Source organism: Microtus pennsylvanicus, chromosome 6 (genome assembly GCF_037038515.1).
Source record: "Microtus pennsylvanicus isolate mMicPen1 chromosome 6, mMicPen1.hap1, whole genome shotgun sequence".
NCBI classification, from domain to species: domain Eukaryota; kingdom Metazoa; phylum Chordata; class Mammalia; order Rodentia; family Cricetidae; genus Microtus; species Microtus pennsylvanicus.
Window position 1 is genome coordinate 24,988,376 of NC_134584.1, and position 23,502 is coordinate 25,011,877.

The following is a 23,502-nucleotide window of genomic DNA, read 5'->3' on the forward strand; positions in this document are numbered from 1 at the left end:
TCACACGGCTATTAAAAAGAAACGTAAGATCAAAGATCATCCATCCATGTTTAAAGACTGAATGTCTTCTTTGGCCAAAGTAAGTAATGCCTTTCCCTGATTCTTACAGACATATTAAAATCGTAACGAATGAATCAAAGTACTTCCAGGCTACGGACCTTCACGACTTGCCTTTCTTCATCATGAAAATGAGAAAGTTAAACTAAGCCTCTTCCAAGTTCTCTTTGTCTGGACTGAGATGTCTTCAAACACAGTTACACTGTCCTGTTTGTCTGTCTGTGCCCCCCTCTGCTCGGCGCCTATCACATCACAGACTTAATAATTAAAAAAAAAAGTTGTAAAGATCCTTTCAATTACATTTTAATGGCTTGTGATCCAAGGTGTTAGTCACAGTTCAGATGATTCCATATATAAAAATAGACCAAGTGTCATCAGCAAGATGCTCTTTAAATATCTGATCGAGGCAAACCAACCTCAAAAGTGGAGGCTTTTCTTTCCCCCTGGTGTCGGTTCGCATCCATCCATTCATTCAGGAAGTATTTGCTGAATATCTTTTAAGAACCAGGCCTTTAAGCCATTATAAATTCTTTTATTGGATATGCCTGACACATGTATTACCACCTTTGGTTTCTGAACGTTTCATAAAGAATTATGAAAGGCCAGGTGTGGGCACACACTTTTAATTCCAGCACTCAGGAGGCAGAGGGAGGCGGATCTCTGTGAGCTGGAGGCCAATCTGGTCTAATAGCTAGTTCTAGGATAGTCAGGGCTACACAGATAAACCCTATTTTGTTTTGATCAAAACAAAACAAAAAAATGAATGAATTAAATTGGTAAGCCCAGTGGTGGCGGCACATGCTTGCATGCTTTTGATCTCAGCATTCAGGAGGCAGAGACAGGCAAGTTTGAGGCTAGCCTGGTCTATAGAGCAAGTTCCAAGACAGGATCCAAAGCTACAGAGAAACCCTGTCTCAAAAAACAAAAACAGAAACAAAACAAAAAAACAACAACAAAAGAATTAAATTGTTCACCTAATCAGGCTTTGAACTTGGCTCTGGGAATGTACTATCAGTAAAGCAAATTTATTGTCACAGTATAGAGGAATTGTAGGTAGAAGATGTTAGGGAAGCTTAGCACGGTGGGAAGATGAAGGCTTAGGATACACAAGGTATTGATTTAAATCCCTTCCCAAAGCCATTCTAGAATAAATGGAATTTAGTATAGAAAAAATCTAGGATACTTCCTTAGCACAATCAACAGAGGTTGCTGGCAGCTAAGTTCACAAAATAAACCCTCCGCAAATCCAAACCATGGCTTCTCAGCAAAGCTGGGACGGTGTTTTCCCTTGAAAATTGAGCCTGGCCGGTGCCAGGAGAAAAAGGATTCTACTTTCTTTGTGTTGGTGGTGGTGGTGGTTTTTCTGAGGCAGGGTTTCTCTCTGTAGCCCTGACTAGCCTGGAACTCACTCTGTAGACCAGGGTAGCCTCTAACTCATAGAGATCCCCCTGCCTCTGCCTCCCGAGTGCTGGGATTAAAGGCGTGAGTCACCACTGCCCACCCTGGGTCCTACTTTCTAACAGGGGCATAAGTGCGGATCTGGAGCTAGAACTCCAGAGGGTAATATTCCATCTTTCAAGTGGACTGAGTAGAAAAGAAGTTATCCTGCCTCTCCATGGAGTTGATGACTAGAGGGCAAAGGTGTGGACCAGGTAGAGAAGGCGGGGCTGTCTGCAGCCCCTCTTTCTTCACTTAGCCATCCTGCATGGGCCTGCATTCCAGCCCTCCCCCATCAACTCCTTCCTTCCTTCCTTCCTTCCTCCCTCCCTCCCTTCCTTCTTTTCTCCTCCCTTCCTTCCTTCTTTTCTCCTTCCTTCCTTCCTTCCTCCCTTCCCTCTTTCCTTTCCTTTTTTGAGACAACATCTTGCTGTATAGCTTTAGAATTCTCTGCAGGCCAGGTAATCTTCCTGCCCCTCCCTTCTTCTTGAGTCCTGGCACTGAAATTATGTACCACTAAACCCAGCTAAATTCCATTTAAAACGTAACTAGGGGCCACTGAGACAGATTCAAAGGTCCAAGCACTTGCTGCCAAGCTCGGTGACCTGAGTTCAATCCCCAAACCCACCAGAGGCAAGAACTGACTCCATAACATTGTCCTCTGACTCACACCCATGTGTCTATGTTTGCGTGAACAGAGACGCACAGGCATACGTACAATGTGTGCACACATGTTCCCATATTGTACTGGCTGGCCTCAGCTGAGGAAATGCCTCCTTGAGGTCCAGCTGTAAGGCACTTTCTCAATTAGTGATCAAGGGGGGAGGGCCCAGCCCCCAGCCCCCAGCCCCCAGCCCCCAGCCCGTGGTGGGTGGTACCATCCCTGGGCAGGGTGGCTTGGACTCTATAAAAGAGCAGGCTGAGAAAGCCACAGAAGCAAGCCAACAAGCAGCACCCCTCTGCGACCTCTGCTTCAGTTCCTGCCTTCAGGTTCCTACCCTGTTTGAGTTCCTGTCTTGACGTCCTTCAACGATGAAGAGTGATGCTGAAGCGTAAGCCAAATCAACAGTTTCCTTCCCCAACTTGCTAGGGTTTCATCACAGCAATAGAAACCCTAAGACAAATACTAATACTAACAAACAAAATTGTAATTTTTAGCTATTTAGGCCAAGTGTAGTGGTCCATATCTATAATCCTAGCTCTTGAGAGGTAGGAGCAGGAAGCTAGCCACTTCAAGACTAACCTGAGCTACATTGACCATCCCCCCCAACACCCCAAAAGCCAACACAACAAAAACAAAAAACAAAAGCTGGAGACACAGCTATGGCCATAGGTTTGCCCTCAGTCCTGGGCACAATCCTCTTTACCAAAACAAGCAATGGCTTGGAAGATGCTGCGTGTGAGGGTCTCAGTAAAGAAACTGCTGAGATAATAACAGAGTTATCAGGCAGAAGGTTCTTTTGTTTTGTTTTCCCAAGACAGGGTTTCTCAGTGTAGCAGCTTTGGCTATCCTGGAACTCAGTTTGCAGACCAGACTGGCCTTGAACTCAAGAGACCAGCCTGCTTTAATCTCTTTCATCTCTGAAGATGAAAGGCGTGTGCCGAAACACCCAGCAGGTTTTTACTCGTGATAGAGAAAGAACATCCAAAGGCACCTGGAAGAGTCCAGAGCAGAGGAAAAGAGAAAGAGATCGGACGTGGCCAGGGCTAGGGAAGGCAGAGAGTGGAAGAGAATAAACAGTGGAGACCATGAGATGCAAGAGGTAGAGAATAGAGCACAAGAGAGAGCAAGAGGGTAGCAGAAATAGAAAGCTGGGGTGAACAAATCAAGTGGATTATAAAGAGGACAAGTAAGTGGGGAGAAGCCAGGGCCAGATGCTAGTGTGGGCTTTGAAATGCGTAACAGGTACTTGTGATACTGAAAGAGCCTACAGGCCAGCATGGACTCTGAGATTCTGAGAGCCTCCACAGGTGAGTGTCAATGACTAGCTGAAGAAAATGCTCTTTTGAGGGAGATGAAAACCCAGTTCCTCACGAGTTCTCGAGGAATGCTGCCTTTTCCCTAACTGCTAGAACGCCTGGAGTCCAGCTTGAGTTCATCATGGCCTGAGACCCAACTAAAGGGGGTGGGGGAGGAGAGAGCAAAAACTTTAAAGGAGAATAGTCAATGAGCTTATTGATTTTCTTCTCTTTGCAACTCAGACGTTGTTAGAAGATGACACAAAGAGATTGGGTTATATTGGGTCATTTGTCTATCTGTATCGAGTCAATTTGGGTCATGGGGTTGCCGTCAGAAGACTAGATGACTCCTAGGAGACTACTCTCTCGTCCTGACGGGTGCTGAGGAGGTAGAAGCAGTTGTCAGAGGAGAAAAAGTTATTTCAAAAAGTGGAGACGTACTCACGGATGGTTTTCTTCGTTTCTGGATGGGGTCACCAGTTAGACCAGATGTAGCCTTGACTTTATAGAGAAGCACATGCCTCTGTGTCCTGGGTGCTGGGATTGAGCTCCAGCTAAAGATATTTAATCTTAGTCTCAGGTACCCGTTTTTTCAGCTTTTAATTCCATTCTCATCATGGAGAAGTGAAGGCGTAAGTCACAAACAATGCCAATTTGGGATTATGATTAATAGGGTGATATTTATTTAAAGGGGAAAAAACTTACAGATCACTTTCAGCCCTCTGCGTAACCAGGAAGGAAGTCAAGTCACCGGCGGAGCAGGAAGTGAAGAGAGAGAGGAGAGGGAAGTGGCTGCTTTTTTAAAGGGAGAGAGACCACGCCCCAAGGGGCTGGTATCTCAGCGACGATAGGCTGGAGGAGTGGGAGGACCTCCCGCAACACCTCCCCCTTCTGTTTAAATAAGAGAGTTCTAAACCTACTATGAAATTATATACAATAAGTACAAATATGCTATTCTAACTAGCTTAGGTCTTGTATAATAAATAACTTGGCCAAGTCATGAGAGAAAAGTAACTACATCTATATAGTCTTCAACCCCATCGAAGATCTGAGAAGGGAAATAATGTTACCTGGTTAATTAGGAAGTTCAGTAAAACAACTTCCAAAACATGCAACAAATCACAGAGACAACTAGCTACCTAGGCAATCACCCAAAGTCACATTAGCAGCGTTGAAGCAACCAACTTTGGCTAAGGCCTAACATAACTGACACACCATTTTCAAAGGCAAGCAACTTTTCAAAACTATCTTACCCTGTCTTGGCAGGATAAGACAGCCCTGTTTTATCCATTGATGCACGCTCTGTATCTTTGTCAGTGGTTGAGGTATGGGCATTTCTTTGCCCCAAGGCCAGTTCTGCCAAAAGGAAAGGCTCCAGGTGGAGTGTCTTTGGTGCTCAACATTCTCTCGGGAATAGAGTGGTGTTGCCAGGAGCAATTGTGTCTCACTACCACAAAACTCTGAGTTAGATTAAAGGCCATTTTCTACAGCTCTTTGAAGAAGTTGAAGACTATCTATCTATACTGAGTATAATCTCTATATATCTAAAGAACCTGATTAGTCTAATTATAAATGACAAACTTAGATGACTATTAATCTATATAATTCTCAATATCTATCTAACTTAAAGACTAAGAAAATAAACGACTGTGAAACAAATGAGGACAATGACCTCCAAATATAAACAATGTACAAATATACATTGCAGTAGGTAAATATATATCAATACACAAATATTATATAAGTATCTTAATCAGAGGTAGAAATGTACACTGCAATATGGTAAATATATACAATATACATATCAATACAATATATGTCAATACATAAAAAAATGTTTTAAACAGAGGTAGAAGCATGCATGCATACAATAGTCAATACAATTTAACTTTGTATCAATATACAAGAATCTATATCAATATATTTGTCTAACAACAGTAACTCACAATTACAAATCTATTATCCCATCATCCCTCTTTTTTTTTTTTTTTTTTCAAAATGATCCCTGAGCTTATAAAATTCCTCCCCCAACCCTCAATCGTATACTAATTATAATCAACCCCTAAATGAAGTCCCTAAACCCAAGGGCAAACTTTACTGGGAGAGGGGACGTCGTCCTCTAGAATTACTTCCAGCTGTCATGGGGGCGACGTTCTTTCTGGGGGATCCTGTGAAAGTAAAATGATGGTTAAATTTCAAGATCAATGTCTTTTAAAATTGCCAATAGTCTCTGAGTATTTTGTGCAGGTCTGGCCAAAATGTTGTATAAGATGTGCACCATTTCAGCTAACCAAGTTGGAACTGTCTTGTGCAGCTGGTATCCAAAGCAGGTCTTGTTGTAGCGCTATCAGTATCATGACGTCATATCAACCAGGTGGAGTTGTTGTTATGGGGCCCCATCTTCTTCCTGGAAACTTCAAATGTCACTTCAGGAAAAACTCATTGTTCATTATGAAAAACTTAAGCATTAATCATATAGACATATATATATATTCAATGAAAGACATGATAGATATATTCAATGAAAAGTATGATAGATGTGAAGAAAAGCAAAGATGTTTTCTAAACTCATATTTCTTTCTGTCCCACATCATGGCTCTTGACATGAGACAGAAACTCCAGAAACTCTGGGTTTTTCTCTTACTAACAGGCTTGGAATTGGAGAGGGACTGAGCCAGAGTCCAACTTCAAAACCAGCTTTATAAATTTAGAAATATGGTTTAATATTACTTACACAACCCATTCAGTTTTCTTGATATTTCCTATCGGGCAGGTACTTTTCCATCTGTCAGTATCCAAACATCCAGGGTCCCTTGAATTTTTCAAAGATGAGTGTTTTCCTGTGGAGATAAGAACAGAACCCTGCCCCCATTCTATATGTTTTTCTTACCATCTGTATGAATATCATATTGTAGATAAGTTGTCATTTCTCCTTTCCAAGAGGTTTTTCCTCTTCAAATCGAAACTTTATTAATTTTGATGGTATCCACAATTTTTCTTCTCCTGTGGAAACAAGAGCAAAACCCCTTCCCCAACGTAGCACATCTCCTGGCTTCCATTGAGAGGTCAGCACATCTTTGAAATAAATCGGTTGATTTAGTTCAGCAGACTTTTCCATTATCCAATGTCTCTCTGCTGCTGTCGTTCCTTTCTCATTAGCGTTAAGAAAATTCAAGGTTAATAAAGCATTATGTAATCTATTTCTGGGGGTATTTTCGGTCCCTTTCTGTTTGTTCAGCATATCCTTTATAGTACGATTTGATCTTTCTATAACTGCCTGACCTGTAGGATTATTTGGTATACCTGTAATATGTTTTATATTATAATAATCAAAAAAGCGTTTCATTTTCTTAGATACATATGCTGGACCATTATCTGTCTTTATTTGCGCAGGTATACCCATGATGGCCATAACTTCCAATAAATGTGTGATTACTGAATCAGCCTTTTCTGAGCTCAGGGCAGTAGCCCATTGAAAACCTGAATACGTGTCTATGGTGTGGTGTACATATTTTAATTTACCAAATTCTATAAAGTGGAACACATCCATCTGCCAGATTTCATTTCTCTTAGTGCCCTTTGGGTTACTCCCTGCAGGCAACGGTGTTTGATTATAGAAAGAACAAGTAGGACATCTCTTTATAATGTCCTTAGCTTGTTGCCAAGTAATGGAAAATTCTTTCTTTAGGCCTTTACTATTGACATGATGCTTCTTATGAAATTCTGAGGCCTGCAACACACTTCCAATCAATAATTGATCAATCTCAGCGTTGCCTTGGGCTAGAGGACCAGGCAGACCTGTATGGGACCGGATGTGTGTTATGTACATCGGACAAAGCCTGTTCCTGATTATGTCTTGTACCTGGATAAACAATGAAGTCAACTCTGTGTCATCTGGTATAAATTCAGCGGTTTCAATATGCAAGATAACTCTTTCTGCATATTGTGAATCTGTAACTATATTAAGAGGTTCTTTAAAATCCCTTAGCACCATAAGAATGGCATATAATTCTGCCTTCTGGACAGAATTATAAGGGCTTTGTTCCACCTTACTCAATTCATCTGACTTGTAACCTGCTTTCCCTGATTTATTTGCATCAGTATAGAACGTACGGGCTCCAGTTATTGGAGCATCACGTACAATTCTAGGAAGAATCCAAGAAGTTCTTTTTATGAGGTTAAGTCTACCACTTTTGGGATAGTTGCTATTAATTTCTCCCAAAAAATTAGCACAAGCTCTTTGCCACGGTTCATTGTCTTCCCATAACTTTTTTATTTCTTCAGTAGTAAAAGGCACTATAATTTCTGCTGGGTCTATACCTGCTAGTTGACGAAGTCTCAGCTTACCTTTTATAATTAATTCAGAGACTTTTTCCACATAAGTTTTTAATTTTTTACTTGGTTTATTAGGTATAAATATCCACTCTAAAATAATATCTTCCCTCTGCATTAGAATCCCTGTAGGAGAAATTCTGGAAGGCAATATGACTAGGATGCAGCTAAGATTTGGGTTCACCCTATCCACATGTGCCTCCTGTAATTTTTCCTCAATCATTGTCAGTTCCTTTTCTGCTTCAGCTGTCAGTTCTCTTGGACTATTCAAATCTTTATCACCATCTAAGGTTTTGTTTAAATGAACTATTAGATCAGGTGTTATCCCAACAGCTGGTCGTAGACTGGAAATGTCTCCTAACAATCTTTGGAAGTCATTAAGAGTCTTTAAGCGGTCTCTCCTAATTTGTGCCTTTTGCGTTTTAATTTTCTCTAACCCTATTCTGTAACCTAGGTAATTAATAGAATTTCCTCTTTGAATCTTTTCAGGGGCAATTTGTAATCCCCACCTAGGCAAGACTTTCTTTACTTCTTCAAACATCCTTTCTAAAGTATCTTTATTTGGATCAGATAACAAGATGTCATCCATGTAATGATAAATAATGGACTTGGGGAATTGTTTACGAATTATTTCCAATGGCTTACTTACAAAATATTGGCACAGTGTAGGACTATTGAGCATACCCTGTGGGAGGACAGTCCATTGATATCTCCTATTGGGCTGAGAATTATTATAAGTAGGCACTGTGAAGGCAAATTTTTCTCTATCCTTTTCTTGTAACGGTATAGTGAAAAAACAATCTTTCAAATCAATAACTATAAGAGGCCATCCTTTTGGTAACAGAGAAGGCAAAGGAATTCCAGATTGTAGTGAGCCCATAGGTTGAATTACTTTGTTGACAGCTCTTAGATCTGTCACCATTCTCCATTTACCAGATTTCTTTTTTACAACAAACACAGGAGAATTCCAAGGGCTGGTTGATTCTTCAATGTGGTGAGCATCTAGTTGCTCCTGCACCAGCTGTTCCAATGCCTGTAGTTTATCTTCAGCTAGAGGCCACTGTTTGATCCATATTGGCTTCTCAGTTAGCCATTTTAAAGGTAGGGCTGTTGGTACCTCTAAAGGTTTGGTATTTGCTGTATGTTCTTGTACAGCCTGAATGGCTAGTGACCTTTTTCCATAATACCTCATCATATACTTCCCAGAATTATGAGTTCCTGGAACTACAGGAATGTTAATCTGGGTATTCCATTGCTGTAGCAGGTCACGGCCCCATAAATTTATGGCAATATTGGCTATATATGGCCTTAGTCTTCCTATTTGCCCTTCGGGCCCTATGCATTCAACCCATCTTGTGCTTTGTTTTACACGAGATAGGGTTCCAATTCCCAGGAACTGAACATCTACCTCTTGAAGAGGCCAATTCGGATGCCAAGATTCTGGGGTAATGATACTTACATCCGCACCTGTGTCTAATAAGCCTTCAATAAAAGTGCCATTTATACAGACTCTTAGCTTTGGTCTTTGATCATTAATAGAAGTCTGCCAAAATATACGTTTACTCTGTCCAACTGGGTTTTTTGACTCATCCTCCACATGGATTTCATCATTTAGACCAGTATTACTTTTTACAGCAGAAATTGGAGCTTTTAATTTTCTTGGTGAGGCACGTTCTCCACTGTGACTGGGAATGACTGGGCCACTGTTGGCTTGGGGGCCTGCGAGAGGCCCCTCAAGGAGTTTCCCGACGGTATCGGGTTGCCTTGTTTGTCTGTTGTTGACCTGCATTCATTGGACCAATGTCGGCCTTTACCGCATCTCCTACATATACCTGAAGGCCTAGGTCTCCTATCTTTGTCATTCCCAGAGGAGATAATATTCCTAGAAATTCTGTGCCTGCAATCCCTTTTCAGATGTCCTAATTTACCACAATTAAAACACCTGGCAGTTTGATGTCTCCTCATTGCTGTGGAAATCGCTTCTCCTACCCAAGATTCATCGTTATAGCTAAACGTCTCAACATTCATCGTATGCTGAATCCATTCATCCATAGGTGCTGATCTAGACTTTAAAGGCCCAATTATCTTTTTGCATTCTATGTTTGCATTCTCAAAAGCTAGAGATTCAAGAAGTATTCGTCTAGCTTCTGGGTCTGTTACCCCTATGTCCAGAGCCTTAATTAATCTTTGCAAAAAGTCAATAAAGGGTTCTCTCTGTCCCTGCCTAATTCTGGTATATGATTCAACCCTTTTTGCTGGATCTTGTATCCTATTCCAAGCATTTAAAGCTGCTTGGTGACATAGACACAGTACTTCATCATCATAAAGAGCTTGGACCTGTGGATCAGCATATTCTCCTGCACCAAGAATTTGATCTTGGGAAACCTCAATACCTTTTGCTCTTCCTTGCTGTTCCATATGTTTGGATTCTTCTCTAAAATAAATTCCAAACATCAAGGAAGGTCCATTATCTAAAACTGCAGACACTAACTGATGGAAATCATGGGGGGTAGCTCTAGCATTAGAAGCCCAAGTCCTTATCATTTCCTTTACGTATGCAGAGTGCAAGCCAAAATTAACAATAGCTTGCTTAATTTCTTTTAGATCATTCATTGCTATTGGCGTCCATCTAGCTTCTCTGACTCCCTTTGAGCCTTTAGAAGTTGACGCTTTGTCAGAATTAAGTATAGGGTATGCTGCTAAAACCTTTGGTAAGCCAGTTCTAATAGCTGGTGTTGGCATTGTATCCTGTCCTTGTGCCTTATTACTCTGTTCACCAGCTCCAATCATTTCTTCAATCATTTCAAGTCTTCTTATTATTGTCTTTATTATTGTCTCTTTTGAATCCTGAATCTCCTGACCTGCATGAGTTTCTAGTAAAGATTGTATGGTTCTTAGGAGTGCCATGATCTTCCTAAATGATAGAATATTCAAAAGAATACTGAAACCTAGTAACCAGTAAATTAAGTTATCCCCATAGTCATATAAACCTTGCATGATATAACCCATTGTATTGGTAACCAGAACAGTAAAATTCGCGTTGGAAACGGGAACTGCCATATTACCTATTATCCAGCAGGTGGCGCTGTTGCCAAGTCTCGACGAAAACACGGTCCTGTTTCAGAGTCCGCCTAGTATTTGTTAAAAACTGGAAAATGTAAGTTGCTCAACAAAGTAAATGTAATTAAATCAATTCCAGAGATGGAACCAGAAACCTAGAATCCAGGGGTAGAGAAGAGCAATCTGGAAGCTACTTATGCCTCCACGTGACAGAGTCACCCTGAGGGGTTGCAGCTTTCAGCAACCGCGTGCTCTGGTTCGCGCCACTTAAGAGCTGTGCTTGCAAGGGAGATTTGAAAACGACTCAGAAAAGAGCAAACCAGGCGGGCAGAGACTACGCGGGCCTGTGGAGTTTAAATCCACAGGCAGCAGCTGAGGAAGCAAGGGCTCCCGCCAAGCCGAACAAGCGCCCGCCAAGCCAAACTTGCGGCCGCCAAGCCGAACTTCCGGCCGCCAAGCCGAACTCGCGGCTGCGAGCCGGGAGAGGTTCTAAAACCAAACGTTGGGCGCCAAATGAAGGCGTAAGTCACAAACAATGCCAATTTGGGATTATGATTAATAGGGTGATATTTATTTAAAGGGGAAAAAACTTACAGATCACTTTCAGCCCTCTGCGTAACCAGGAAGGAAGTCAAGTCACCGGCGGAGCAGGAAGTGAAGAGAGAGAGGAGAGGGAAGTGGCTGCTTTTTTAAAGGGAGAGAGACCACGCCCCAAGGGGCTGGTATCTCAGCGACGATAGGCTGGAGGAGTGGGAGGACCTCCCGCAACAGAGAAGTCTTCAGCCAGTCCCTCCTTTTTCTATGCACCCTCATTTTCCTATGATTTTTCTGTAGCAAAGGCATTTTCAGCCACTTGACAATTATTTGAGATAACTCAGAGCAGAAGTTAGACAGTTTTGCAATGCAACTTAAGAATCCCATATCCCAAAATCTGAAACCTAAATTGATCCAGAATCTGAAATGTTTTTAACACTGACTGGATGCACAGGTGGGAAAAGTCCATGCCACAAGTCTCATTTCATGTTAAAATTGTTGGAAATATTATATGAAGCTATTATCATACATGTAGGAGGCCTATGGGAACCTTAAGTCAGTTTTACCTTGGCATAGATCCTATCCCAAAATATTATGGCTATGCAAATATTTCAAAATCTAAACTCCTCTGAAACCAGATACTGTCATGAAATATTTTAACTGGACAAAGATGTGTTACATTTGTTCAAGCTGTGGATTACCTTAACTGTGTAAAGGTGTGTTACTTTTGTTTATGCTGCATTTGTATAATGATGGAAGGATGTGTTAAATTATGTAAAGATGTGTTCCACCTTGCCTGCCTAAGGCACCTGATTGACCAATAGCTAGGCAGAGAAAGAACAGGCAGGGCTGCCAGGCAGAGAGGATAAATAGGAGGAGATATCTAGGCTCACTGAAGGGAGGAGGAGAAACTAGAGGGGGAAGAAAATAAGGGAGACACCCAGGGGCAAGAAGCCAGGCAAACAGCAGACACAAGAAGAAGTGAAAGTAAGATTTACAAAAGAAAGGTACCCGCCCCAGGCAAAAACTAGATAAAGAGAAACAGGTTAGTTTAAGATAAAAGAGTTAGCCACCACGCCTAAGCTAGGCCAAGCATTCAAAACTATTTAGTCTTTGGGAGGTGATCTGTGGCCCAAAAGAGAAAGTCTGGTATAAGAAGCACCTGGACTTCAGGCATTTCTTGTGGGCTCCTCAGCCTGTACTACGTGTCTATACTAAATGTGGCTCTCCACCAGTCCAGTGAAACACTACAGTGTATAAAATGTTGATCCTGAGAAGACAGAGACCAGGAATCATTAGCTGCAAACACAAGTACTGTGCCCCCTTCACGGCTGATATTTACCAGCTTCAAAGGCTGGCTTCTTTGAGAGCAGTTATCCCATCGGGGAACGGACTTCATGGACACAGAAGCCTTTCGCAACAGCCCAATCCATTTTTATCTGTTATATATAGGTCTCCAATTAGATTCCCATCTCAGGCAAATAGCCATGATAATTTAAATTAATTTTGAGTAGCTTGAAGCTGACAGCCCTAGCATTAGAATAAATGCTTTTGTTACGGAGGTAGGAGGTAATTTATTTACATGTTGCTGGGAGCTGCCTCCTCTACTGAACTGCCTTTCAGCCAAGTCATGCAGTCTCAAAAGAGGTGACAAACTTGGAAAGGGATGAAAAGTGATCCAGAATCTTCCTGAGCCTTACCCTGGGGTCTTTCCAATTGATGGGAGAAGTGGCTTTTCACTTCCCTACTGATCAAGGAAGTTTCCTGGAGAGGGACAGTGTTCCAGGTAGGGTGTGTGTGTGTGTGTGTACGTACTCGCAATGTGAGGGGAGTTACACTGGGGAGGAGTATGGAGAAAGGTATTTGGTTCCTAAAACATCCCTGCATCTGACAAATATTCATGGGCCTTTCTCGCAAGGCTAGCTGTTGTAACTCCAAGTTTTTGTTTTTCTCCTCTTCTCCCAGGTGTGAATGAGCCCAGGCAAGATGCTACCACTGCTGAAGACACAGCTGATTTCCACGTCATCTGCATGAACCCTGCTGTGAAATGAACCAAGCAAGGACTTGTCGGATGCTTCCTCCCCTCCCTTTCTGAGCACTCAGGAGCCATTGTTCCAGGGTGGTTTAATTGTGTCTTGTCCTCTCGCCAAGGCAAACATCCCAGTCTCTGAGGAGGCATCCCCAAGCTCGTCAGCCGGCCCGAACGTGAACATGGGCAGAGCTGACAATGGCAAGCGTGCCCAAGGGACATGGGTCCCCCTGGGGTCCCGTTTCCAGAAGCAGGACCTCTCATGATGCTGGTGTCTGGGAGTGAGCACCATGCCCATCACCCAGGACAATGCCCTGCTGCACCTGCCCCTCCTGTACGAGTGGCTGCAGAACAGCCTGCGGGAGGGAGCAGACAGCCCCGAGCAGCGGCTCTGCCAGGCGGCCATCCAGAAGCTGCAGGAGTACATCCAGCTGAACTTGGCTGTGGATGAGAGTATAGTCCCACCCGATCACAGTCCCCCAGAGATGGAGATCTGCACAGTGTACCTCACCAAGCAGCTGGGGGACACTGAAACTGTGGGGCTCAGTTTTGGGAACATCCCTGTTTTCGGCGACTATGGTGATAAGCGCCGAGGGGGCAAGAAGAGGAAAACGCACCAGGGTCCAGTGCTGGACGTGGGCTGCATCTGGGTGACGGAGCTGAGGAAGAACAGCCCAGCGGGGAAGAGTGGCAAAGTCCGGCTCCGTGATGAGATCCTCTCCCTGAACGGACAGCTGATGGTCGGAGTTGACGTCAGTGGGGCCAGGTAAGCCGGAAGATCGCCAGCCAGCGTATGGCCCACTTACATCTTAGTTCTTTTTAACTTTTTATTTGGGGCTGAACTTATAGACTTATGCATCCACCTGGCAAGAGCCCAGTGGCTTTTATCCCCTACAGGAAAACAGTGACTCCTGGGCTCCTAGTGCCTCATAACATCCCAGCAATTACAGCAGATAACAAGGAAATTTGATTTCAAATCTTGCTTCCTAGAAATACCATTAATTGAACAGCATCTACTGTAGTGGACGTTGTCAGTCAGTAGGTCATTGAATAACTGGTTGGTTTTATTGTTTTCTTTTTCTTTTTTTCTTTTCCATTCATAAGAGCACCTAGACTCAAGGCATTTCTCTTTCCCCAAACTTTGGGTTAAAAAGGAAATAAACACCATGTAAAACTAACATAAGAAGTATCCCACTGAGCTGGACGATGTTATTCAGCCCAGCATCTCACTGGCAACAGAATCCCAAGGCTGTGGTCCAGGAATAGTTTCATCCGAGCATCACTTCATCTGCCACAGGCACAGGACTCCCATAGACTCAAAGTACAGACGCCCATCCTGGCATCCTTGTATTTTCTACCTGTCCTACAGTATAGGAAGTTCAGACGGGACAGTTGTGTTGTTTCCACGGTGAATCGGCTTCCCAGAGCCATGGTCAGGCTCGGAGATAGGCTAGAGGGACTCTTGGTACTCTGAATAGCTGTCATGGTTACAGCTCACCCCAGTGAAAAGATGAAGCCTGAAATCAGCCATGGTGAAAGCTACAGGGTGGAGTCTAGGGGCAACTCCATGGCCGTTTTCAGTTGCCACCTAGTATCAGTGTCCATGGTACTCAGAGGTCCCTACACAGTACTGCCACACGAGGCTCCATGTCCAGGGTTTTTATGGAGGTTGGTCATGTGGTACTGACCTTAGTCACCTCATCTCTAGTTCCTCCAGTGGTAAATTAATACCATGTGGGCCAGAGCTCCCACATAAACCACGTGGTTAGTATAAGCCCTATGGCATTGCCCTGATACAGGAGGTATTCTCCTTGCACGGGATATTCCAAGGGCTTACATGTTGCATCCCAGGGCTGGTCAGAAGCCAGTTTTCCCTTGGCATATATGTGGGTTGAATGCCTCAGACCTGAGTTCATACTGTCCTGTACACCTGGACTCCTAGGTACCCATTCATGGCTTCATAACAACCCAGACGTTAACAGTGGAAGACGAGGAGACGGGCTTCATATTGCCAAGGGTAACTTCCTGGCCTTTTTTTTTGAAGATTTAAAAGATGCACCACTTATTGAGTTAGTGCCTACCAGAGAGGGCAGCTGCCAGCCAGTACCTAACTCAGTACTTAATCACGTGTCTGTATGAGAAGTTTAACCTCTATCACATTCAACTTGGGCAAGATTACCCAAGTAGGAGATTTGAACCCAGCTAAGTCTAGCTCCACAATTTATGCTCCTAACCACGGTGTTACGTCTGTAGTCTTGTTTCCAGGATTCCCAGTGAATACTAAAGTCCAGGAATGCTCAAGTCCTTTGTATAAATGATGTATTTGCCTCTAAAGTATGCACATCCTCATGAATGCTATGATCTCTAGACTATTTACAATAACTAATACAGTGCAAATAGCTGTTAGCTATTATACGGTGGTGTTCGTGAAATAGTAATAGCTCAGTACAAATCCGAAGTGTTAGTGCTTCGGTCCACAGTTCTTTTCCTTTGCAGATGCAGGGTCCATGTATATGGAAAGTTATTGCTGGAATTTTAAAAGAGGTTTTGAGTGTTTTCAAGATTTTTTTCCCATTCATTATAACTAACACTTTCTACTTTGCTATATGGGGATTTGTCCTGAGAGGTGTTGAGTAGGAGCTGGTGTTCTACTGAGACCCCCATGAACCACTTCAGGTTTTGGCAGCCTCTTCATCCCAGGGTCTGTAAGCCAAGTATTTTGGGGGCCAGTATACCAACTTCATATCTGTCTGCTAACAATGAGTCCTATCTAGTATAAGAAACTCTTTGGGCCATCTGGTCTACCTGTCTTGAGTTTATTTCTGAATTCCAAATTGTTTTATGTGATGGTATAGGCTGAATTCTTATGTTGAAGTCCTAGTCTCTAGCGCCTCAGAATACAGACTCATTCAGAAGTAAGACAACTGCACATGTCGTTAAGATGAGGTCATACTGAAGTGGGGGTGGCTAATGCGATGTGAGTGTTGTCCTTATCAAAGGCTAATTTGGACACAGACATTCAGGGGAAAAGACATGTCAAGATGAGTTATGCTGCAACATGCCAAACAACTGCCAGGAGCTAAAAGAGAACTGGAGCAAGTTTGTCCCCAGCACCAGGGGAAACCGGCTCTAACCCCTTGATCTTGTGCCTCTAGTCTCCAGAGCGGTGGGGAGATTTTAAGTTTCTGTTTCTTAAGCCAGTCAGCTTATGGTACTTAGTTACAACAGTGTTGGTGAAGCTAACATGGGTGGTACTTCGAGTCTCTTCATATTACATAAAACTCTCTGATAACTTTATGTGTTTTGGAGGAGGACACTTTAAGAGTTTTATGTGTTGAGTGTGGGAGGAACAGGTGCAAAGTGTAAAAGATGAGGTCATGGCTGCTTATTTCAAAATTACACCCATAGCCATGGGTGGCTTTGACAGCCTTTTTGTAGGGAACCACACACCTCCAGGATGGAACCCAGGCCTGAAGGAGCCTCCTCTACGGTTGGTACTATCTTGGTCCACAGTTTGTTTCTAGGTACCCCAAGAAATTTCCAGCTGTAAATTTCAGAGAACATCCTGGAAGAGTGGGAAGTATCAGTCACACATGGTATCACCCCCCCCCCCCAGATAGCTGGTAACCCATGGGAGAACCTCTGTTTATAAGATTCATGGTCACCAATCTGGGAAAGATGGGATTTTCTGAACTGTTCCGTTTACTCCTGTGTGGTGCAGGAAGAAATGGGGAAGGTTTTTAAATTAGATCCTACAAGGCATATTTCGTAGCCCTAGTCACTCACTCCTCCAGTAACTCTCTAGAAGTAAACCAGATTTGTTCCCGGGGGGGGGGGGGCAGATCATTCCAAATTGGTAACAAAGCATGGAATTAATTAAGAAGGAACCCACACACCCAAACAAATAGACTTTTCTTAAAAGTAAAAGGGTCCACGTTTCACTTTTAAAATGTGTATTTTTTTTCCCCGAAGGTTAACTTCAGAGATTTTTATAGGTTAATAAATGTGAACAGGGCCCCAGCGCAGAGGACACAGGCCTTCTAGGGAGTCGCTCTGGCTTCCAGAAACCTTGTGACTCTAAATCGGTTCCCTTGGCACAGGAGGCCGACTCTGTTTTCCTAATCAGAGCTGCGTGGTGGGTGAGAGAATGTGATTTATGGACCCGCCACTGTGAAGCTGGCACAAGGATGTCGCTCACTCCAGAGTACCTTTAAGCACCCCACCCATTCCCTCAGGGAACCTAAACCAACAGCACACACCACAATGGAGTAAAGGCTTTTGAGTTTGAGAAAGTCTCCAACTCTGCCACAGCTCCTCAGGTACAAAAGACAACGATAGTGACGTCACAGTGAGCCCATTGATCCAGACAGTCCCTACCCCTGTACTGATGGGCTATAGCCTATACATGCATATTCATGGCAAAGGCTAGCATGTATTATGTATAGGAAGAAGTTAGTCACCTTAAGTACTATTAAAATAGGACAATCATAACAAACTACTTCAATGAGTTATTTGAATGTGCCTTCATTCTCAAAATATCTTACTGTGTTATACTTTTTGAGCATTTTGGCCACAAATACCTAAAACTATGTGGTGGGCTTCTGTACTATGTAGCTGCAATGGACTGGGTGCTGGCCACTTAACTCGAAGGGACACTGACCCGTGCAGGCACAGGGATTATCCTTTCAGTCCCCTAGCCAGATAGCACCTGTGTATTCCTGGAGTCTGAGCAGTCTGTTGTCCCACTGGGTAAATGTGGCCCTGACAGACTTACGGTGACGGACCACGTGGCCCAGGAGCATGCCTTGCAATCAAGACTAGCTGAGAGTCAGCCCTAGTTAGAAGCAGCCTTCAGTCCCCTCTGCCTCGAAATCACGTGGGGAAATAAATTTAGGGTTGGTACAAGCTTAGACTCTGGTTACCCATGGCAACCTTGAGTTCTGTCTGGATTAAAGCAGATTTAGGCAGAGTGTCAAGAGGCTACGAGAAGGTGTTACTTGGAGAAAACACGTGCAGGAGGTAATGTAGTAGGAGACCAAGGGGGGAGAATCTCCAATTATAGCTTTATAATATGGTCCCTGGAGCCACTCGGCACAGGATCTTGTCTCCCTGCATATATACCCAGAGGCACCTAGCGCTCCATGTGAGACTATATATAGAGAGTAAGAGGTGGTCACCTTGATGACCTAGAGATATTAAGGAAAGGTTAAATTATACTCATCACGCTCTCTAAGAAGCCAGAGAAGCGTGTGACACACTTTAGAAAAATTTCCATTGCAGAAGGTTAAAAGGAAAACAAGTTTCAGCATTTAAAATTCAATTATCTGGAAAATTCGCCATGTGGAATAGCCCATTCCCCCAGGACGTAGGGTGAAGAAAATGGTCTATGACCCATGTCGGTGTTGTATTTCCTTCTTCTCAGCCTGCTTTCTTTCCATGCAAGTCCATTTCATGACTTTGGTTTCTGGAAACTCTCTCAGGTTTATTCATGTCCTGCCGTCTTGTACCACAGAAGAAACCGAGGCTCAGAAGTGCTTTCCTGAGAATGCGTATCTTCACAGGCAACAAATTTGTGTCCTTTGATTGGGATTCTAGAACCTTTTTCCTTCAACTGTATAAATAGTAACAAATGGCGTTAGGATAATTCTCTGGTTTATGATCAAAACAATAGAAAATTAAGTTTTCCTCATGTTTCATAAATGAGTGGGGATAACATCTAGAACCTTCCATCTCATTAGAGTATAGCTTATAGAAACTTCATGACAAGGATCATTGAGACCGCGGAGGAGGAACACCCAGCTTGCTATCTGTCTCTCAGTTCCCAACGGCCACCCTGTCAAGGCCCTGGAGAATCTGAGAGCCGTTGTCTGCCACCTTGTGGTTGAACTCCAGCACTGAGAGAGAAAGTGCTGGGGGTTGTCTGTCCCCTGAGCTGAGTGTTTCACGGCTGTGCTGCTCAGGTGGCAATTACGGCAGGCAGGCAGTCGGAGTTCTCTGTAGAATCGCACCGCCTGAACCGTGCTGAACCATCAGAATGGGAACAGGACACTCCTGACCCCCGGGTTCCCACAGAAAATGAGACACTGAGTCATGTGACCCACCCTGCTGGGCTCCTCAAGACTGATGAGGAGGGAGTTTCTCTCTTTTCTTTTTCTTTTTCTTTTTTTTTTAACTCCAGCCACTGAGAAGCAGCAAGTCTTTTAAGGGAAGTCGGTAACTGCAGTTTCTTGCACTGCACTGGCTGATGGGGTGAGTGTGTCCTTAGAGAAAGCTGGCAGTATTGGCACACCCTCATTCACAGCCATTTATTGAGTGACATTTGAGGGTCCACATTTTTTTTTTTTGAGACCACCAACTCACTATGGAGCAGAGGCTGACCTTTAGCCTCAGACACTTCTTGCCTCTCCCTCCTGAGTGCTGAGACCACAGGCGGGTACCAGCACTCCTGCTTTACGTGGTGCTGGGGACAGGAGCCCAGCGCTGAGTCCACTTGCTTTTATGAAAGAAGAGGTGGCATTAAAGAGGCGCTCCCCATGATACAACACCCTGTCCAGACGCGCTTTCTCTCACCCCAGCCACCCGCTCTCCTGGTACCTGAGCTGGAACTGAATGCCAGAGGTCCAGCCACCGACTCCTGCCCAGGAAGATGGAAAGCCCAGTGTCCCACTTTTCAACTGTGCGTCTTACGTCTAGGAACTGCTTGTCCTGGGAAGCATAAGGAGAGACGCATCTGGCATGACTGCAGAGTTACTAGTTTGACTTTCTGTCCTCTCCAGAACCTTTAGCAGGAACCTTACCTTCTCTTCATCTCTCATATTTGGCTATTGAACAGGTTTGAGTGTTCATATTCTTCCACTTTTTGGTGCTAAATGTCCCCCACGTGGCATTCATTTTCCCTAGAGGGTCTCTGAAATTCAAGCTTTGGTACCAGGATCACTTCCTACCTCCCCTAGAGACTTCTGAGAGGGAGGCAAGACACCTGGCGCAGCCTTGCTCACAGAATTAGAAAGCCCAGACTCCCATCTTTATCCATGTTCACTTTGGGTAGCGGGGTTGGGGGCAATGAAACCTCATGTTTTAGGGACTCGCCCAGCTGTGAGCCAGGTGTGGCGGTGCACACCTTTAATCTCAGTATTTGGAAGGCAGAGGCAGGTGGATCTCTGAGTTTGAGGCCAGCCTGATCCACAGAGGGAGTTCCAGGGCAGTCAGGGATACACAGAGAAACCTTGTTTTGACAAAACAAAACAAAAACAATTTGAGGCTGTAACCCATGGCAGCTGACTTGTCTGGCATGCTTAAGACTCTGGATTCAAATCTCCACCCCACAAAACTAAATAAAACATATCTTAGTTACATGGATATCCCCATACAATTCATACATATTCAGCTTTTTGAATATGATCTTCCTCCAAAGATTTTTGACTATGTGGATTTGACTTACATTACTTAAATATTTGACAGACCGTGGCTACTGGTGACTTTCTGGGTGGCCCAGCCTAAGTGTTGGGATGTCCAGAGTAAAGTAACATGGAGGTTATTAGGGTTCTCCAAGATAAAGAGGGGTGGGTAGACAGGCTTGCAGTGATAGTCTAATCCTCCAGCTCCCCAAACAGAAAAAGGATGATTTACCCTGTCTCCTGAACTTAAGTTTAGTTTTTTCCCCCCTTTGAGGAAGAAGGAGATGAAGGATAAGCTATTTCCATGGCTAAAGTATCTGTTGACTCAGCCCTTGGCCTGGGCATGATGCTAGACAGTGTTAAAGGAACTGGGATTTCTTAGAAAAGCCTTGGCCTTTGCCATGGCAGGTGGAGATTCACCGGATGAGGCAAGAATGGCTGTAAGGGTGGGAACAGCGGATGGATATCCTTACCCGGTCAGCCCATGTAGATCCAGGCTCTGTCAGACTTCAGGGTGAGTTGTGGCTGTCCAGATATGCACTCCTGAGAATTCCTTTCTGTCTGGTCCTGAAGAGTAAGCAGAGTTGTTTGACTCCAACAAAGACAAGATAATCCTGAAGGGGAAAAATACAAAACACTTAATGTGCGTGCCTCCCCAGCCCTTGTGACCTCCCTGGAAAGAAGTCCCACAAGGCACACAGTGCAGGGTAGAAGGGCCCTTACTGGAGAGCAGAGCTTGCTCTTCAGGGATGAGAGCATGCAGTGGGTGGAGACTGCTGTCCTGAGCTACATTTCAAGCAGGTTCTATATTTTTATTTATTTTAAGAAGGCACCAGACCTCATTACAGATGGTAGTGAGCCAGCATGTGGTTGCTGGGAATTGAACTCAGGACCTTTGGAAGGGCAGGCAATGCTCTTAACTGCTGAGCCATCTCTCCATCCCCTGCAGGCTCTATATTATTTATGTTTGAGACAAGGTCCCACTATGCAGCCCTTGCTGGTCTGGAATTCACTATGCAGACTAGACTAGCCTCAAACTCCGAGTTCTTCTCCCAAGAGCTAGAGTTGAAAGCATACACCATCATGCCTAGTCTATTCTATTAGAATATTATTATTAATTAATTTTATGATACAATAGATTGTAGTCATACTCTTTCCCCTCCCTCAACTACCCCCAGACTCCCCCCCCCCCAGCAGCTTTTCTGAGGAATTTTGTGCTGTCCAGGTAACTGACAGGCCTTTTTGGATTGTCTCTTGCAGAGCAATCAATAGTATGTCATCGATCTTTATCTCCTGTTTTACAACAATCATGTAAGGGTCAGGACTCCGGGAGCCACAGTAGATGGCTAACCATTAGGTCAGAATGTTCCACCTCCTTCCCTAACCCCAGATAGGACTCCGGTGCCATTATCTAGGAGACATCCAACGCCTGTTCTTCTTAGGCTGTTGACTCGGGGAGGGCGCTACCCCCACTGTCCCCAAGACTGCTAGATTCTAATCATCTAGCACAGAGCGCCACCTGTGCGTCAATTAAATCCATAGACAGTGTGTGATGTGTAGAAGACGGGTTTTATTATGTTGCCCTGTCTAGCTTTCTGAAACACCCTACTGAGACCATGAACCCACAGAAACCCACCTGCCTCAGCTTTCAAGTGCTAGGACTGAAGCCATACATCACAGTGCCCGACAAAGGTTTTATTTTTATTGATGTATCTGCATGTATGTATGCCATGTGTGGGCAGGTGCCAAGGAGGCCAGAAGGAGGGAGGTTGCCCCTAGAGCTGGGGTGGCAAGTAGTTATCATCTGCCTGGCATGGGTGCATAGAACCAAACTTAGGCCCCCGGGAAGTGCTGTAATGATGCTTAACCACTCAATCATCTCTCAGCGAAGCTTTTAACTTTTAAAAATTCTCACTGAGAGTCCTGTTTATTCATTTTAGAGCAGTGGTTCCTCAACCTGTGGGTCTTGATCCCTTTTGGGGGTCGCATATCAGACTTTATAACTCATTTTGCTGCTGTTATGAATCATAAAGTAGCAACGAAATAATTTTGTGGTTGGGGGTCACCACGACATGAGGAACTGTGTTAAAGACTTTAGGAAGGCTGAGAATCACTGTTTGAGAGCGGCGTATGTACAGTTATTAAATTAATTCATTCCAAGGATACTCAGTTCCTACATAGGCCACAGATTTTTATTTATGTCAGCAGCAACACTGAGACAGCATTTGAAGAACAGAAGAGTGTGTGTTTCTGCTAGCCTGGTCCTGATCATTTAATGTTTCTCTGACAGGCTAATCTCTAACTACATGTTCAGCTCTATTGCACTGACTCGACAGGCTTCATCTTCTTGATTCCATCCGACCTGTTTGCATTTCCAACTACCTTTCTCCACTGTTTGTATGGGAAGGCTCGCATGGTCGCAGAGAGCTATTGAACAGAACAGAAGGGTGGCGAGCGAGAACCCAAACCCTCTTCTAACTACCTCCATCCCAGAATTTCCCTCGCTTACCATTCTTGGACTGTCTTTCCAAGAATTCTTTGTGTTTTGTGACAGGGCTTCTCTGTGTAACAGCCCCAGGTGTTCTATCACTAGCTCTGTAGACAAGACTGGGTTTCTACGTAGTCCTGGCTGTCTTAGAACTCATTATGTAGACCAGGCTGGCCTCCTACTCACAGATCCTTCATGCCTCTGCATTT

The 23,502-nt window shown here is 43.9% G+C and overlaps 1 protein-coding gene across 4 annotated transcripts in view; it reads left to right on the top strand.

Annotated features, from left to right (window-relative positions):
* The window catches only part of Pdzd2 (PDZ domain containing 2), a 356,084-nt gene that overhangs the window by 120,837 nt on the left and 211,745 nt on the right, over positions 1-23,502 (top strand). For all 4 annotated transcript variants that reach the window (XM_075975855.1, XM_075975857.1, XM_075975858.1 and 1 more), the window contains exon 2: positions 13,345-14,174. In XM_075975855.1, coding sequence (XP_075831970.1) covers positions 13,699-14,174 — 476 coding nt within the window. In that variant the 5' untranslated portion in view covers positions 13,345-13,698. The remainder of the gene's footprint in view (positions 1-13,344; positions 14,175-23,502) is intronic.